Below are 18779 nucleotides of genomic sequence, written 5' to 3'. Positions count from 1 at the left end.
ATTTCGTATCATTAATAATTTTAAGTGTTTATTTTTGCATTTTAAGTGTATTCTAAATATTTTTTTTTTTTAAAAAAGGAGTCAATTTTATTAAAATCTCATCATAAATTTGTATCAATTTGATAATTATTTAAAGCTAGTATGTACAAAACCAACAATCTTGGCCAGAAAAAATTTTCATTAGATTTAAGTTTTAAAAAAAAGTAGTAAATATTGTTTTCTTATTAAGCATATAATTGCATCCGAGAATGAGATGATAAAACATAATTTTTTTTTATCATCTTTTAAAAGCTACCTTTAATACTAATGATCAAAATTTGACTATCATTAGTTACTATTTTGAGAATGCTGCTAATCACAAAATTTTTATTTGAAATGAATTATTGTTTTTTGTTTGTTTGTTTTGAAAGGAAAAATCAAAATTTTGTAAATATTTAATTGAATAGTACATTTGAATATCTACTTTATGCTTATAACACTATCTTAATACTTTTTTTTGTCAAAATTCACAAAACAGAAAATTTTCTCACCTAGCTTATTTTCTTTTTTTTTTAATCCCTGAATGTTTTGCTGTAAATTTGAATTTTCAAACTTCAGCTATTTTTGATTTGACCTTTTCAAAATGTTCAAATTGTTACTTGTTCATAATTCTCTTCATTTTTATACAGATGTGTCTAAATGTAATGCTATTTTCACCTGCAATTATTTTGAATAAATTTCCCTCATTTTTCTTTATTATTTTTTTTCTTTCATAAAATTAAAAAAAAAAATCAGTCTTACTTTTTGCTCTGTTTGAGAAATAAGTTTTTGAGAAAGACAATATAAACTAATAATTAGCTGCATAGAAATGTTACATTTTTAATTCTTATGGAATTTACATATTTATTATGCTTCTGCTTTTCAAATTTTTTGTAACTCAGGCTGCTGTTTTTAATAAAATAATTTTTTTTTACAAGAAATTTTTTAATCCTTTGTGTCTTAAGCAGCTATTTAATCCATATTAAAATTAGGTTTTTGTTTATTTAGTGTTTGAAAAACATTAATTTGATGTATTTTTGTTATTAATGCATATTTTGCAATAAATACATCTAATTTTATGAAGTGTTTTGCATTAATTGTCTTATTAATAGCATATGAGTAAGTCATGCATATGCTTCAGAATCTACTCAATCATCTAAAATGTCTGAATACTAAATATTTTATTTCAAATCCAAACGAGTGAATCTCCAGTATTCTTTCCAAACATTGCTCACATTTATTAAATATACCCTAATTACATTTTTCTATATTTCAGATTAATGAAACTGGAAACTATGTACCAATATATATCATAAATTCTTGCATTTAATTATAAAATAATTAAACATAAGTAATTAAACATAAGTAATTAAAGAAACTTTGAATTCAGCATTTTTTCATTTTAAAGCTGAGAGTGGGTTTCTTAGTGGAAATTATATGATGGCATCCTGTGGTAATGACGATTTGGTGAAAATATGGTCAGTTGAAACCAATTCTACTCAAAATATATGTCTTATTACTACACTTGAAGGACATTCTGGAAATGTTATGTCTTGCCGATTTTCACCTGACGGAAATTTATTAGCATCAACGTAAGCTGTTTTATGTTTTTTATTAACTATACCAGGGGTGGCCAACCTGTGGCTCACAAGCCACATGCGGCTCTTTGAAGGATTCTTTGTGGCTCTCGATAATGTACCCGAGTTCCCTTTTCATTTTTGTGCTATTATATTTTAAAAAATTATTATCGTTCCGTATGTTCCGAATTTTGGAAATTTGTACCAGAATTGAAGTATCCTGAATTAAAAAAGGCTGCTTGTCGAATTATTTCAATATTCAGAACAACGTACTTATGTGAATAATTTTACTCCACTTTAAAATTCGTGAAATCCAAACACCGATCAGTCTTAACTAACCAGCATCTCAAATAATTACTGAGAAGTACTGTCCGTAATTATTCATTAAATTTTAAAGAATTATCAAGAGAAGTAAAATAAATGTGTTTAATTTTAAAATTCAATGCACATATTTTTTACTTTTATTTATATGTTTTCAATAAATATAATTTCTGTAAAAAAATTTTAATACCTTTTTTGCATGCCTTTTAAATACGTATTTAATTGCGACACTCGAAAAATTTCAAATTTTGAAAAATGGCTTGACTATCAAGGAGCTTGGCCACCCCTGAACTATATTATATTTTAGATAAATTTTAGAAAATAAACTTCTCAGACATTTCTTTTGAAATGTTATTTCATTATCCACAGTATTAAAAAAAATTTTTTTTAAATGTAAAAATAAAATAAATAACTTCTATTATTTTGTGATACATATTTAAAATGACATGTGAATGTTCAAATGATCAATATGCATTCAATAGGCTTTAGCATTTAAAAGTATTTCTTCATAATTTTATATTTTTTTTTCATTTGACATTTGGTTATTTGAATGGAATATTCAGCTTGATTAAAAAGTTTGAATCAATCCAATTACAATCCATTTACTTTAGAATATTAAGTTTGATATAATTATTGACGACTGGTTTTTATCATAAGACAAATTAATTTTTTCAGATAAAAAATAAATAAAAAATGAGAAAAAAAGTCCACTTTGTTTTGTTAAGAAAAAAGAAGATAAATTTTTTTAGAGGAATTTTTTTTGAGTTAATAATTAAATGATTACACAGTATTTAAATGAGATTATTGAAAATGATATGCATCAGGATATTTATGGAAATAATTAGTAATTTTGAAAATTTCCATATTTTCTTCTAACTTTTGATTTTTAATGTGTTCAGATGTCGCCTGAACTTAGCCACATCAAAGTATTAGTATGTTATGATTGTTCTTTTTGAAAAGCACAAGCTTTAATTAAAACTCTGCAACATTATTACTAAGTTAGCAACATTATTCATCTATACTTGATGGATTGGTTTTACCCATTTCATTAACAATATTAACCCATTCTGTATTTTCCTATGAAATATGTGTTGCCTCTAGTGAATGTATAGTTTAAAAAAATATTTTTTTTAGCTACATTGTTTCTACCATTAGAGAAAAATTCAATTTGCTTTGTACAAAAGGCATCAAAACATCATATGACTAAAAACATGACTACTTATTTTGCAAAAAATATAAAGATATGCAAATCAATAAATAAAGTAACAGGAAAAAAAATCCATTTATCAAAGGTGGTGCCTGTAGGGGTTTAGGAAGTTATGGGAGAAAATGCAAAAATCGTTGGGAAAAAGCAGTCATCCAAAATAAATATAACTATGTTCTTTAAAACTTGATTCTTTTGTTAATTAGTATAAATTACTCATAAAAATATAAAAATGAGGATTTTAATACCTCCTTTCTTCTTTTATTTGCACTATACCATCTCCTTCTTATTGAGACACCTTTTTCTCAGAAAATTCTGACAGCTAAGTCTTTTGTTTTTGTCCATATGGGAAGTTGTTCAACACCCCTGAGGGAGAAGATAGACCTACCCCGTCGTTCCCTTGTAACCACACTCCTTGCAATTGTTTATGGAACATGTATTCATATTTAAAAACTGGTAAAATGTAAGAAAAGAATTCTAAAAAATGGTTATATCCTGAAATGTTAAAAGACTTTCGAAAAACGAGTTTCTGAAATCCACTTAAATTATTGGGAAGAAAACCAAGTAGTAAATTGGTATTGCTTTAATTTCTCTTAAATAGTGAAGATATTTATACAGGTTAATAATTTTCTAATATGTTAATAATATGCTATTAATTTAATGAAATAATATTTTTCAGAGGTGGGGATCGACTTATTATTCTGTGGGATCCGGTAAATATTATTTTATTATTAGATTTCATTTTATTAACATTATTGTGTTAAATTTTTCAGTTTCAAATAAATTGAAAGACTAGTAGTTAAAATTCTTTTCGAATTTTAAAGGAATGATATTTTGTAAAAATGTATCTACTTCTAATGATAGAAATAAATGTCTGATGTAGGTCTTTTATAGTTAAAATTTTAAAAATGATCCATTATTAAGCTATAATGCATGGTTCAGATAGAGGAAAAAAATTGTCAGAGAATTTTGGCCAAATTCCTCAACCATCTTAGTATTTGAGTTTTTTTTTATTTTTACTATTTTCCCCTTAATTTTTTACTAAAAATTTCGTCGTTTCTGTGTATTAAATATGTTGAGATGCATTAAAATTTTTTGATGTGATACCCTTTAGTGTCAAAAACTTTATCTACATAATTCATTAAATTTACTTTCTTTAATTAAAATAACTAATTTCAATTAAAATAAAGTCTTTAGAATAAATCAGATTTCATCAAGAAGTTGAAAAGTGTACTTAAGCATTATTACAGAATATATATTTTCATTCCTTTTTCCATAGGAAAATAAACAAAACACTATAAAAATTTTATTTTGTGATCTTATAATTAAGTAGCATTATCTGCAAATTCAATAAATGCTTTATTTCTTCAATGAGTACTTTGGTATCTTTAATATATACATGATATATTTATTCTATTCTTTACTACTGAATTTTTATGTTTTCAAATTTGTGTAACTATGAATTATTTTTATTTATCACAGAAAACTGGTCAGGCTTTGCAAAAGTTAGAAGGTCACACCAGGTAAGATTGTTCATGTTCATTGAATTCGTAGTTGTTTTATGATTTAAGAAAATTTTCTTTTAGATGTGTATGTCATATTTAACCAAATGTAGCGTTGAATACATATAATAAATTAGTATAGTTACTTTTCTTTATTGCTGTGTTTGGGAAACTTGATTTTTAAACTTTACTGAAGAAAATTTGTTATTTGCTTTTAACAGGTTGGGGTGTTAAGGAAAAGCAGAGGTCTAGTAAATTGATCTATTTTTTTCATGACCCTGAATTAGATAAACCATGGAAAATTAACAATTAAGACAGTTTAAATTTGTTTTCATATTATTTTGGCATTAATAGAATACTTGGGCAATACTTACATAAATAGAAATAAGATTTGCTAATCAATAAAATTGTTTTTTAAAAAATAGTTATTAATAATGTTTTGTGACATTTTTGTAAGATTAAATGCTTCACAAAATTAATTTAACATTTTCTTCTTGTTTATCAATACATGTGTATTAAACAAAGAAATTTTTTTATAGTAAAAGAAAGTATATTATTATTGAATACATAAATAAGAATTCTCTACTTGTACCACACTTTACTTAATGTGCTTTTGTGTCAGTGTGTGAGAAGCAATATTTGAATCAAAATTTTGACTATTTTCCATTTAGCTAGAGTTTTCCAATTTCAACGGCAACAGTGATTTGGGTGACAATATAAGCTACAATCATTTATTGATTGCTACAAGCAGAGTTTATTCTGTTTGTATGCTGATAATTTTGCACTCAATATGCACAATTTTCGCATTCCATATATTTTTTTCCAGCAATCTAACCATCCACAACTAACAGTGAAATTTGCTCCATCATGGAACATTTTATGAAAGTCCAATGCTTTTGCTTGTAACATTGGATCCAACATTGGACTTCCTTTCTCTCTCTATTGTCTGAACCAAAAGAATACAGTAGGGAACCGATTATCGAGAACAATCGGGACCATCGCTATTCCGGATAGCTGATTTTTCCTTTTTTCTGAATCGCTACAGAGAGCCGTTTTTTTTATTGTTAAACCCACCAAAAAAAAATGTTTAGAAATAATCTTAAAAAGAAGAAAAAACGAAGTAATACACTAATGATTATTTCCAAAATGATGGTAAGGTAAGCATCTTTCAAAAAAGAAAGAAAAATCTGAAAATCTTATGAGGCAAATTTTTTTTTAAAAAAAATGGCGGGAAAATTTATCGAATTTTGTCCCGGTGGTTTGGTTTTCCGGTTTTCTGATTTCCGGATAACGGGTTCTGTACTGTAATAACTCCAATGTTCTTTTTTTGAATTATCACTTTTTCATTGATTTTCGTAAATATCAATTGGCCTTTTTTGTATACCATATTTCTATTTCATTTCTTTTCCTTTTCCAGTCTCCAACAGTAACAGCTCTGACACCGAGATCTTCTGCTATTTTCTTTATTGATTCACCATTATCTATTCTTCGGACTGCTTCTAATTTTGTTTCTATAGGAACAACAACTTGTTTTCTCCTATTGTTACTCATTTTGAGCATGTAGAATTGACTGCATGAAATTGCCTTACTTTACAGATAATGCTGGACAATGTGAACCGCCAAAACCATTTCCCCGATTCTAAGGAAGGAAAAAGTCTATCAGTTCATGTGACCAGTTGAAACTATTCTCAGATTCCTGGGAGAGGATGACTAGTGCATAACTACATGAACGAAAATTAATCTTGACCTTGATCATCTCCAATACATATTCTTATTTCAAAAAAAGGGGAGGGGTAGAGAGGCACGTAATACAATCAAAAGGATAAGGGAGTGATAATGTTGGATTTTGTTTTCTTAAGTAATAAATGGAAGATAAAATTCCAATTTTTTTTCAGCGATAGTTTTAAAAATAAACTAGAACAAAAAAATCCTTTAAATATTTGATAGCTCGGTTAAAGCAGAAACTCAGATAATCAGGACTCTACTGTATTTATATGTTTCTTTCATTCTTTTATTTAAGCAATTTCTGTTTTTTTTTCAGGTATGTCACTTGCTGTGCTTTTCTTAATTCCAGTATTTTAGCTACTGGCTCAAATGATAAAACAATTGCCATCTGGTATATGAATAAAGAGACAATATCAAACCCTAACACTGAAAACACTAGTGATTCCTCAAATGAATACATAGTGGTTGGACAAAAGAGAAGTTTCTTATCTTGGTCTCTTGATGATGTTGCAAACTGGTTAAAATCATTAAAATTAGAGGAATTAATTGAATCATTCCAAACTCATTCAATAGATGGCAAAGAGCTTATGTATTTGAATCATGAAAACTTACTTACAGTTATGAAAGTTGGTAAGTTATTTGTTATTTTTCATTTAAAATCATCAAAAAGTCATAATTACAAATAATAATTTTAGATCACTTTCAAAAAAATATTTTTAATTTTTGTTTTGTAATTTGAACACTTTGCACAGTTATTTTAATTGTCATTGGCATTTTAAAGAATGACTCATTGGGGGAGCTGTTGCAAGTTGAATAGAAAAGTGATAGTTTAATATTGAGCAGTGTAGGGATATGATTTTGAATGGAAGGGGTTGTATTAATTAAACAAAATGAATCCCTTAAATTGCTTACTATATTAGGAACAGGTTTATGGAAATTCATCTTCTTAGAGTTTTTAATGACTAGAGGATCTCATTCGGGATTTGTTAAGAAATTTAAGGTTTACCTGATCTGAATTGTCTATATTCATCATATAAAATTAAGAATGTTCTTAATAAAAGGACGTGAAAAATGTTTAACTAGAAAAAATTGAATATTGAGATTTCATTTGCTTTCACTTATGTAGTCCAAATTTTATAATTTTCTGATGGCTATTTACATTTACAGAAGCTCTGATTAAGCAAATTTCTAATTACGTACACACAGTATTTAGAGGGGGAAAGAGGGCAAAAACCCTCCATTGTGTGTTTGGAATGATAATATGCATTTTTTTTTTGCAATGTGAGCTATGAATATGACTTGAATAGAAAAAAATTATCTATTACATGATTATTTACCCAATGAATTATTCTAATTAAAGTACAAAAATCAAGCATTATTTAATTATACATTTTTAATCCAAATTGAAATTAATTTGAATCAAGAGTTCCATTTTGGAAAAAAATAGGAAAAATATAACACAAAATGTGTAAGATGTAAGGTTGCCTGATTCCTTCATGTGATATAAATGTAAAACTTCTTGCTTCCAGTTGACTACAAATTGCAACAAAGGCATTTCAGTATTTTTTAACATAGTAGTATAGTTATGTTGAAAAATTAATAATATACTCAAGAAATATTTGTATTATAATCAAACTTTTGTTTTACACCAAAATATGATTAGGAAATGTTTATATACATTATACAGATTTTATCTGAAGTGTTAGGTAATCATTTTAAGAAAACTTATCTAAAATAAAGATTTTGCAGCACATGACAGATGCAAGGCTCGATAATTATATAACTGGATATGCCCAGGGTTTGTATTTTTTACCTTTATATGTCCAACCAGGCATATATAAACAGTCCTCCTTATGCCTTACCTCAAATTTTAGCAAAATTTACCAAGATATTGAATGAGACAGGTAAACAGTACCAAAGGAAAAGAGGGAAAAAAAGGAAATCGTGAAGGATAATAATTCTTCTTGGTTAATAATAATACTTTGCATTCACTCCATCATTGTTTAATACTTCGTTTTTAATAAAACCTAATACTTCCTTGTTACTAATGCTAATACTACAATAAAAGCGTTGATTGAAATATAATGTTGTTGATGTCATTTTTTCCCAACAGTTTAATGACAGTTACTTTCATACATTTTTATTACCTAATATGCATTCAAAAAAGATGTTCGAGCATGTATTTTATAGACTACCATTTCCGTCAGAGATTCTAAAGAAAACTTATGTAATACACTGAAGTTCAATAGTAAAATATTTATTTTAAAATTTTAAACAAAACATCACAAATAATTGAAGTACACTTTTGTCTGTAAATATGTGATATTAAACTCCATGGTGCTTTCTGGTGGTTGCATTTGAACTATTATACATAAAATTTTGTAAAGAAAATAGAAGTGGTTCAAGAATCCCGATTTGCTAGTCAACTGACTATAATCAACAAACAAACTAGCCGAACAAAAGACGCTCAAACAAATATGTCTATTAGTTTATGCTGTGGAAGGACAGAACAAATTATTCTACTTAGAAAATAAAATTTTAGTTTTGCATTTTTTACTTCCAGCCAAACTGTAGTATTTGAAGTGTGATGACATTTGCAAATTTCCACAAAATATTGTGTTTACTTTCGTGGTTATTTTAATTTTTGTAAAACTAATGATTATTTTAATTAAAAAAACTAATGATTATTTTAATTAAAAAAACTAATGATTATTTTAATTAAAATATATTATTATAATTATTTTGTTTAACTATTGTAGTTTATAAAAGTTTGAATAATTGTACTTAAATAGAGAGCTTGGGAAAAAGAAACAAAATTCTCCGTGCAATTCAGTGTCTGAAAAATCCTTTGTGGCAACATGTTTTATCTGATACTGATGAAACTTTAATGTTGAGTGAGTTTTGCTGTCCTATTACACAAGAAGTAATGAGAAGTCCAGTTGTTGCTGAAGGTATGCCTTAAATTTATTTGTTTATTGATTTATTTATGATCTAATATCAATTATATTTGGTACCTGAAAGGCCTGATAAGTAGCAATAATATTAATATGATAATAATAAATTTAATCAACATTAAATTGTTTTTTTTTTTATATGCTATTATTATTAAGTGATTTTAAGACCCTGAGAGTTTAGATAAAAATCAAATTGACAAAACAAATTTTTTCTCTTAACTGACATAAAACTAAAAAACTGTAGTTAGTAGTAAACTAGATTTCTCCCTTTGCACACAATTTAAAAGATGACACCTTTTTTGTTTAGAACTTAGCAGACCTTTCATGAATTTTGGAATAATATTTTTGGATTATTTAGAGGTTTTAGGAAGTCTTGAAATTGATAAGCTCTAAGTCATAATCAAGTTCAGATTTTATTAAGGGAAATTTTGGTACTTTTAAATTCTAATATGTAAATAATTTTGCATACTCTAACATCTTATAAGCAACATGCTATTTTCAAGTTTTTTTTTCTTTAAAACTGAATCTCTAGGACGAAGTCAATTTACAGACAAAAAGAACAAACATTAAAACAATTATTTCAATTCAAATGGTTAAAGTCTTTTTAGCATAACATAGAAAAAATATTGAACTTATATTCATAATTATAGTGCTGAAATGGTATAATAAGTATTCAGAATCTTTGCCATTTGCTTGGAGGCAAAGCTGTATTAGTTTCCATACATAACTTTAGGAACATGCTTCAAGATGCTAGGAGGGACTTATTATATCCATGTTTGAGAATTGCTGACTCAGTGCAGATATATAATGGAAAAAGTGTTTATGAAGACAATCTTTGAACAATGGATAATCTGAAAATTTCTATGACTCAAAAGATATAAGAAGTCAGTAAACTTATGAGTCACTAAACTTATACAAGTCATTCTCATGAAAACTGTAATTTTAAGTTCATAACAAAATTAAAGTTAATAAAAGCTTCGAAATTTTTTTATTTAATAGATGTATGTAATGGCATTTTAAGAAAAATATATATCCTGTAAATTATTCACATTGCTTAAACCAATTTATTTTAAAATATTAAAAAGGGGGGAGGAGGAAATTTTATTTGAATTCTTTGTTTTTTATAAGTTTTATAAAACAGTTATCTTAAATGTTGAGCTTATTTATTACCTTTTATGAATAAACCAATTTTAGTAATCACTTTTATGGGTTTGGGTAAAAAATTTCACTTTTAGAATTATAATAAGCATAGTTGAAAAGTGGCTTTATTGATTACCTTGGCAGATAAGTTGGTGCTTTGAGTATTCCACTTTGTTTGTTGCATGAGCTGGAACAAGGGTTACTTCATATCTGGTGTTTGCTCTCCAATAACTTTTCGCAGCATGATAAGTCCGTGTTTCCAACGCAGTGTAGTTAAGGATTGACCAATTCTTTGATCCATCTGGTCAAGAACTAATTTTTTTTTAATATTTCAGTGATATTTTTCCGCATATATCTGTACACGGTTTATCATTGTACTTTTCTGTCAGGTGTGCTTTCTGGTTGTGAATTATATTTGTTTAAATTTGTGTAAATTATGGGCCGTGCTGGCTTAGTGGTTAGCACACTCACTGGGGCTTAATCCTTGGTGGCGGCTTAAAGTAAACCCAGCTTCAGACCAGCCTGTTACCAGTGTACCAGCCTGTTATGGAAGTAAAGGCATTTGATGTGCTATGTCGACCACATAGCAACTGTCATGCCATTTGTCATAATATTGTGGAGTTTTAATTTTAATGACACCTTGCATATAAATTTATATACAAGAATTAAGTTGAAGTGGGCATAAAGGAATTTTTGAAATTTTATATCTTTTTAATTATATTTCTTTTACGATAGTATATTTTCTTATATTATGCATAAAAATATTCTCACTGAGTGTTAAAAAATATTTTCAAAATGAGAAATACTTAATCACAATATATATATATATATATATATATATATATATTTAAAAAAAATTTGTTTAAAAAGTATATTTTTTATATGATTTTTACTGTGTGATAATTATTATATTTACTAATATAATACTTATCACACAGTATTATATTTACTATAAGTATGATTTTTATGTGATAAGTATTAATATTGATATTAGAAAAATTTTAAAACTCATATAAGAGTAAGAAATGAAAGTATTAAAAAATATGGAATGTAAAAAAATAATCTCCACAAACTTCAAACTAATCCTTGTATATTAATTTAATAAAATATTTAACTAATTCATTCAAATAAGATTCAATTAATTTGTATTATTTAATTAATTCAATCTCTGTTTTGCTTCTAACTCTTTTTCTTCATTATATTCAAGAAACTCGTTTTCTTTTGTCCCTATCAATATCTTTTACATCATCAATGTTAGCATTACTTTCTAATTCTTTGTAAATTGGTACCAAGGAATTTATTCTTCTACCTAAATTATTGCTGTATTCACAAAAATAAGGATATGTTGCATAAAAACTTTACTTTCTTTTAAAACTCCAACATGCTTTTCTAATGTAATAAAGATGGACCAAATTATAACAAAGATGATTCAAGTATAACAAAAGGCCCCTAAAAAAGTTTTAAAAAGCACCCTCCTCGTGAAAAAAAATTATGTTTGAATTCAACAAATGCATTGGTATGGTGGCTTCTCTTGTTATGTAAATTTTGAGATGAAGCTTTAATGAATATGCTGGAAAGAATGATCCAAACTAAAAGTATCCCCATAAAAAAGAAAAGATTTTGAAATCTAACCTGCCACCAAAAAAATTCCCAACTCCCTCAAACTAAGCTACAAGTTGTAAATGTGCTTCGCTTATTCATTTTTTTTTTTGTAAACTTAAAGTAGATCATTGGTGATATAAATTTGGCTGGAAAAATATTTCCCATCAAAAAAGATTTCAAAAATTATCCCCCCCCAAATATTAAAAAATGAACTCTTAAATAATCAAAAGTATTCCTTAAATATCTAATTTACAGTTTTAAAATTACAAAATTGTACTAAAAAAAGTATCCTCTTGAAATGGCTCTGGAGACTTGTCCCTCGTGGGCACTTCTGATTTGATGTACAGCCCTGGAATTCACAGTCTTTCTCTAATAAAGAAAAATTATTTCTGTCTTGGAAGTGGCAGAATTCCGAGATATACAAATAATTGAATTCACATCTGATAAAAAAAAGTTTTGTTGATAAGGTGTTAAACATAAAAACTATAAGTACCATTAATTATATGGGAAGGAAGATTTAAAAAAAATTGTGAGGAAGAAAGAATTGAATAAAGAAAACTTAATTTTGAGTTTGGGACAATTTTGATGTCATTCCTGGTGTCTTAATGGATGTTGATGAAAAAAACAAAGTTATACCTATAGGCTAAATAATCAGACCTTTTTTTATTAGTTGCCATCAGGGATTTGTATTATAGAACACTGACTATAGTATGGTTTATAATATTGTCATTAGTCAATATACGGCCATTGGCTTGTGCAGTGGAACAGTATCTGCACATTATATCGTTGCTTCATAGTACTAATTCACGTTGCTTCACAGTAAATTGCAGTGAGTGAGAAGTCACAAAAGTGCATGCAGATAACGAAAGCAAATACACAGTTTTAATTCTTAGTATTACCTAATAAAAAGGGGAAAAATGGTTCATTAATTGGTAGGTATTTTATTTACGTCGCACTAGAGCTGTACAATGGGCTATTGGCGGCTGTCTGGGAAACATACCCCAAGGATGATCCAAAGACATGCCATCACAATTTTGATCCTCTGCAGAGGGGATAGACTGGATAATTAATTGGAGATCCTTATTTTATTGAAATCGATGACTTTTTCCCCAAACATCAATTTTCATATTCTAATTTGATAGAAAAGTTTTTACATAGAGGAAAAAATGAAAATATCTTTTAACTTCGTAATTTAGTGATTTTCACCAATTAATGACTACCTAGCATCCTTTTAAAAACATGATTCTTTCTTTCAAAAATGAAAAGAAGTATGAGAACAAGTGTTTCATTGTTAAGATTTATTTTGCAGAAACAAGATGGTTCTGTCTACCATGTTAGGTATATAAATAATCGGGGTTGGAAAAAGTTAACTTTGGGCCCATCCTATACCACATTTTACTTATATTCAGAAATTGTGGAACTTTTTATAAAATTCAGTTCCAGTTTAGCTTATTTAACAAAACCTTTTTTTAAAAAAAGAAAGCTTTTTAAAATTAAAATTTTTATAAATTTATTTTCTTTGAACATTAAAATATGATTAAATGTCTATGTAGTAAGAACTATAAAACAGATTTTAAAAATTGAAAAAAAAATTAGAACTTTATTTTTACCAATCAATCAAACATTCCTAGGAAATTTTAAGTGTTTTGTAGATGGTTACAGAAAATTAGTTACAAAAACTAAATACTTATGGGTCGAATCAATTAAATTTTTTAAAAATAACAAAAAATTAATTTTGCCTTTAAAACTTATGCATGCATATAATATGTAAGTACTACAACTTTTTTCTTATAAACATTGTATACCTATAATTTTTTTGTGTTTGGGTGAATTCACACCGAAACACAATAAATTAAAAAACAAAGCATACATTTTAATCAAAAAGTGAAATTGGCTTAAAGAATGCTTGTATTTAAAGTTATGTATCTTATTATGCAAAGTATATAACTACCATGAATGAATGAATTATGACGAAAAAAAGTTAATTAAAAAAAGTACATATGGTGCGAATTCTTTTCTGCAGTAATAAATCTTTTAAAAATATTTCTTTGTATTTATTTTTTTTAAACTTGTATACATTTGTAAATTTTAATACATTATCATTCCATTTGAAAAAATTCATTTCAGATGGTTACAGCTATGAAAGAGCTGCTATTGAAGAGTGGTTTGAAAGTGGAAAAAACACTAGTCCAATGACAAATGAAGTTCTTCCAAATAAACTTTTAATTCCTAATCATGTTCTCTTACAGTTAATACAGAAATATAAATTATAGGTATAACTGAACCTGATATGCTATATACATATTAAACCATTTTGTAAATCGATCATTATATTAAAAAATGTAAGCCTTTTATATATGCTTTCACCATTAGTAGCGAAATAGATTTTACAAACGTTGTTACAGTAGTAGCCTTTTGGAGCAGTGGTCTTCAACAGGCTGGCAAATAAATAATTGCCATTTTGAAAATGAGACTTCTGTGGCAAATATTTGTATACTAAAAATATGGTTCGCTCATTCAAAAAGGGCCTGGAATAGTCAGGAGTAAAAAGAATAGAACAGTTTCTATTTTTAAGAAAATGTTTAAATGCAGTTGGCATTAATCAGAAATTTATACAAGTCACTATTTTAAAATATTAGTCACAACTTTTAAAAAAATTTCAAATTATTGAATTAATTATCTTTTTGTTCAGTTTACACTAAATACCTAGACACTATTTTTCAAATGAATAAGATTATTAAAATGTTAAGTCAGTAAAATATTGTAAATATTTACTCACAACTAAAAAATTTGTATATATCTATTTATAATTCAGATTACACCATACTAAACTTATGTAACGCAAGATGGCAATTGGATACTGTTTAAAATAATGCATTAAAAGTTACAAATTTGTTGCAAAAAGCTAAGCAAAAACAAATTAAGAATGAATTGAATACCATAAACAAACCACAGGAGATTAAGTTTTTTAAAAAAATGTATGATTTATTATATATTATCTTCAATCAATAGTAGTTTAAATTATATCTTAGAAACCTTTGCGTTGAAATGACTTATTGTCGATGGAAGTAGTTATTGAAAGTGCAAACATTTTTAACGCATGTTTTTGAAGAGAGTTTTCTGGAATAAGAAAAATGAAACTAAATTTTGGTGTAAAGATTTGTTCGAGGGTGAAAACTCATGTAATAAAAATACACTGAACCTAAATGGTCAAACTAAAACCATTTACTGTAAAACCTTAAAATATAAGAACAGAACAAGTTGTTTCATTTTAACAAAAAAATAATTTTGTCTTTTAACTTTTACTTGTGGCCAAACATGATTTGACATTCTAATGAGGGTGAAAATAACATTACAAATATGGAATACAAAACTGGCTTTAACGTATTGGTCATTATATTGATTGTCAGTAAAGAGAGTTGGCTATGACAAAATTTATGTCAGTTTAATTTTGGTCAGAACAAATTTTAATATTTATAAAATGTAGTTCCATTTGAATCATATTTATCTGTGATCCACGATCTGTGTCCTAAATTATTAAATTGTACAGTGTCCTAAATTAATAATTGTAATAAACTTTTTTTGAATAACTTTGCTGCTTACTATTATGTTTGACTGGAAATTAAGGCAAATTTTATTAGACTACACATTAAACATATGTGGAATACTCATTAAACTCTCATCTCATCCCCCACATCAAAAACTAGTTGCTTTTCAACATGCTTATCAATTGTGCCTTTTTAATTTGTTTTAATACTTATTTTCTTGAAAAATCATCTATAGTTTACCTTAAAACTCTTGCTAAAAACTGTTCCTTTAACTTTATTAATTCAATTTATAGAAAATTGACCACACAATCTAATAAATCTTCGAATCAATAATTTCAATATAATTATCTAAGAATCATAACTTCATTCTACTTTTATTTCCTGTTTCATTCAATACTCATTCCATCTCCCTCAGCATGTAAAGCTCTTTTCTCATTATTGATCAACTTTTTGTACATAAATTTGTTTCAACTGTACTTTTTATGTATACTTTTGCATACATAGGTGGGATAATATAAAATATGTTTATATAATATGTTAATATAAAATATGTTTATTCTATATTATATTATCAACTAATTATTTTTAAATAGGGATTAATACAAACACTGCCAAAAAATTTAAGATCACTTATGACATTAAATAAAAATACTTCTAAAAGGCAGTTTTAATGACATATCATTTTGTCTGTTATTCAAAAGATGATTGCAAATGTTATCAAGGGAAAATAGGCAGTTTCTACTGACTTTCGATAGCTAATTTTGTTTCAAAATTTGCTTAGCAGTTATATGCACATCTCTAATTTAAGACCACCCTTCACAAGTTTTCCACAGGGTTTAAATCCAGACTTTTGGTTAGAAACTTCAGTTTTTTTTATAAGGTGTGCAGCCAAATTTTCCCACTATATTTTCAAATAAAAAAAAAATTAAAGGACTTTTCAAAGACTTAAAAGCAAATTTTTCAAGGACCGACTAAGTAATAGTTAGTTTGCTAAAATATATGTCAAACAGATTTTATTACATTGAAGCATATATTAAGTTAATAAATTTTATATTGCTTAAAAGTTGTGGCAATTTTTTAATATGTGTAGTCCACAGCTACCAATGCAAATGGCTTGAAGATAAACAAAAAATTTTCAATTGAAATTAGCATATTTGCCAACTTTTAAAGATCCTCTAATCTCGTAACCAGTAATACTTTTCATGAAAAATTTAATAAAGTCAATTAGAACGAAATATATTTAGCATATTTGTTTCAATTTTAAAAACACAGTATCTTTTCATAACCTCAGAACATCAGTAATGTATTTTGGACATAATAAAATGTTTGGTAGTACAATATTTTGACAGATAACAAACTAAAATTTACCAAACTTTATTTTTTTAAAATAGATCATTAATTGCAAAACCTGATTTTTTAAATTGTATGAATATGATTCACTATGCCTGATTTTTAAATTGTGTGTATACAAATCGTGATAAATTTCACATAAATCAAATTGCACGAAACATGAAGTAAGCCTAGAAGATTGTGTAAATTACATATAGCAAAATATGACTTACGCAGCGTAGGATTCCTAAATGAAAACAACATGAATAGCAAGTGATACAGTTTGAAAAATGTGCAAAGTAACAAATCGTATATAGCGATGGGTGAAACATAAACTACATTAATGCGAATCATGTTGAGTGATTCTTTGATTTCTTTAGTGAACACAATGCATATTTTGCTAATAATTTTTATGTAAAATTTGTACACAGTAAATTACTTAAATTAGAATCGCTATATGTGATACATAAATCACTTTGATGAGAATCACAAACAGTAATTCTGAAATCCTAACATGAATCCCAATGCATGATTTTTAAAAAACCTGAATGAAAATTGCAATGCATATTTTAGAAAACACTAAAATGCATATCACTTTGTATCATTCAAAAAGCATTTTAATGCAACCCTAGTGAGTGATTTACAAACCACTTTAATGAGATCTCAGACACGTATTACATAAATCATTTTCATGCAAATCCCATTTCCCAGAATCTGATCAACTAAATATGACTTATTAGGCAGTAAAAATTAAATGCAGTTAGCGCAATGATTATATTTAAAATTTGAAGAAACACTGCATATTGAGTGGTAACTATGTACAAAAACTGAAATTACTTGCTAAAGATTCCGATTTTCTAAACATCAAAGTGAACAATATTCTGGTGAGAAAATGGTAGGAGGGAAAAATTATGTATACCCCTTTCACCTTCAAGAATTTACTTATTGAAGCTTTTCAAAAATTGCATTAGTGCAAAATTCTTCACCATTTCATATTTGATAGCATTATAAATTACATATATGAGAAATTACCAAACTTTCAGTATTGGAAAAAGAAAAAATATAGGATTCATGGCAATCCCCTTCTATTCTCTTTGAATTAAAATAAAACTTTAATTTTCAAACATTAGCAAATAAAATATAGGGTTTCAAAATCAGTGCATGGTATGGTACACATGGTTAAAAAACAGTAAAACTGTAGTTAAAACTTACCAACTAATATCAAACATGGTTTCATTTAATAATTTCTTTTCACTATTGGTTTTGTCACACCCTACTGTATTTTGTAATCCAATCAAAGAAGAGGGGCAAATAAAGATAAGGGTCTTTCTCAAAATTTAGATCAGACTTTGAGACTGTCACTTAGCTGACCCTGAACTATTCTTCAATAAAAAAAACTGCAAAAGAAGGGGGACGGAGCAAAATTTTGCTCAAAGTTTTTTTCTTGCTTTTTGTAGGAAAGATTATTTACTTTGAAAATTAATCTGAGAAAATCAAAAATTTTTCAAGGACACTATCACAGAATTCAAATACTTTTTAATATTTAGGCTGCATTTATCAATAAATTTCTTCTTTCAAAGTTTGAACCACAAAATTGATTGTTGAAATAGATACATAAAAATTAGCGAATCGTAAAAATATTTTCTAAGACTTTAAATAAGCATCATAAAATAATTTCTACGGACAAAGAACTCTATTCTTGATTTTACTAGCCACCATAAAAACTTCCTAAATATAACTTGAAACACATTTAATTTGGAGTTTATTCTATTCTTTAAATTAATAATTTAACTGACCACCATAAGGTTTCTAATGTGCTCTCCACTCTCCTCCTCTAGAATATCAAACTTTTGCCAACA

General features: G+C 26.9%; 1 protein-coding gene across 2 annotated transcripts in view; it reads left to right on the top strand.

The window, feature by feature from the left end:
- Positions 1 to 14397, top strand: part of LOC107447360 (WD repeat, SAM and U-box domain-containing protein 1) — a 41340-nt gene extending 26943 nt beyond the window's left edge. For both annotated transcript variants that reach the window (XM_043043908.3, XM_043043907.3), the window contains exons 5-10: positions 1427 to 1610; positions 3800 to 3833; positions 4603 to 4643; positions 6664 to 6977; positions 9140 to 9298; positions 14171 to 14397. In XM_043043908.3, the coding sequence (XP_042899842.2) occupies positions 1427 to 1610; positions 3800 to 3833; positions 4603 to 4643; positions 6664 to 6977; positions 9140 to 9298; positions 14171 to 14316 (878 nt within the window). In that variant the 3' untranslated portion in view covers positions 14317 to 14397. The remainder of the gene's footprint in view (positions 1 to 1426; positions 1611 to 3799; positions 3834 to 4602; positions 4644 to 6663; positions 6978 to 9139; positions 9299 to 14170) is intronic.
- The last annotated feature ends 4382 nt before the right edge of the window (positions 14398 to 18779 follow it).

Source organism: Parasteatoda tepidariorum, chromosome 11 (assembly GCF_982258835.1).
Source record: "Parasteatoda tepidariorum strain Cologne lab strain chromosome 11, Ptep-v5.0, whole genome shotgun sequence".
NCBI classification, from domain to species: domain Eukaryota; kingdom Metazoa; phylum Arthropoda; class Arachnida; order Araneae; family Theridiidae; genus Parasteatoda; species Parasteatoda tepidariorum.
This window is presented reverse-complemented; position numbering and strand designations above follow the sequence as displayed.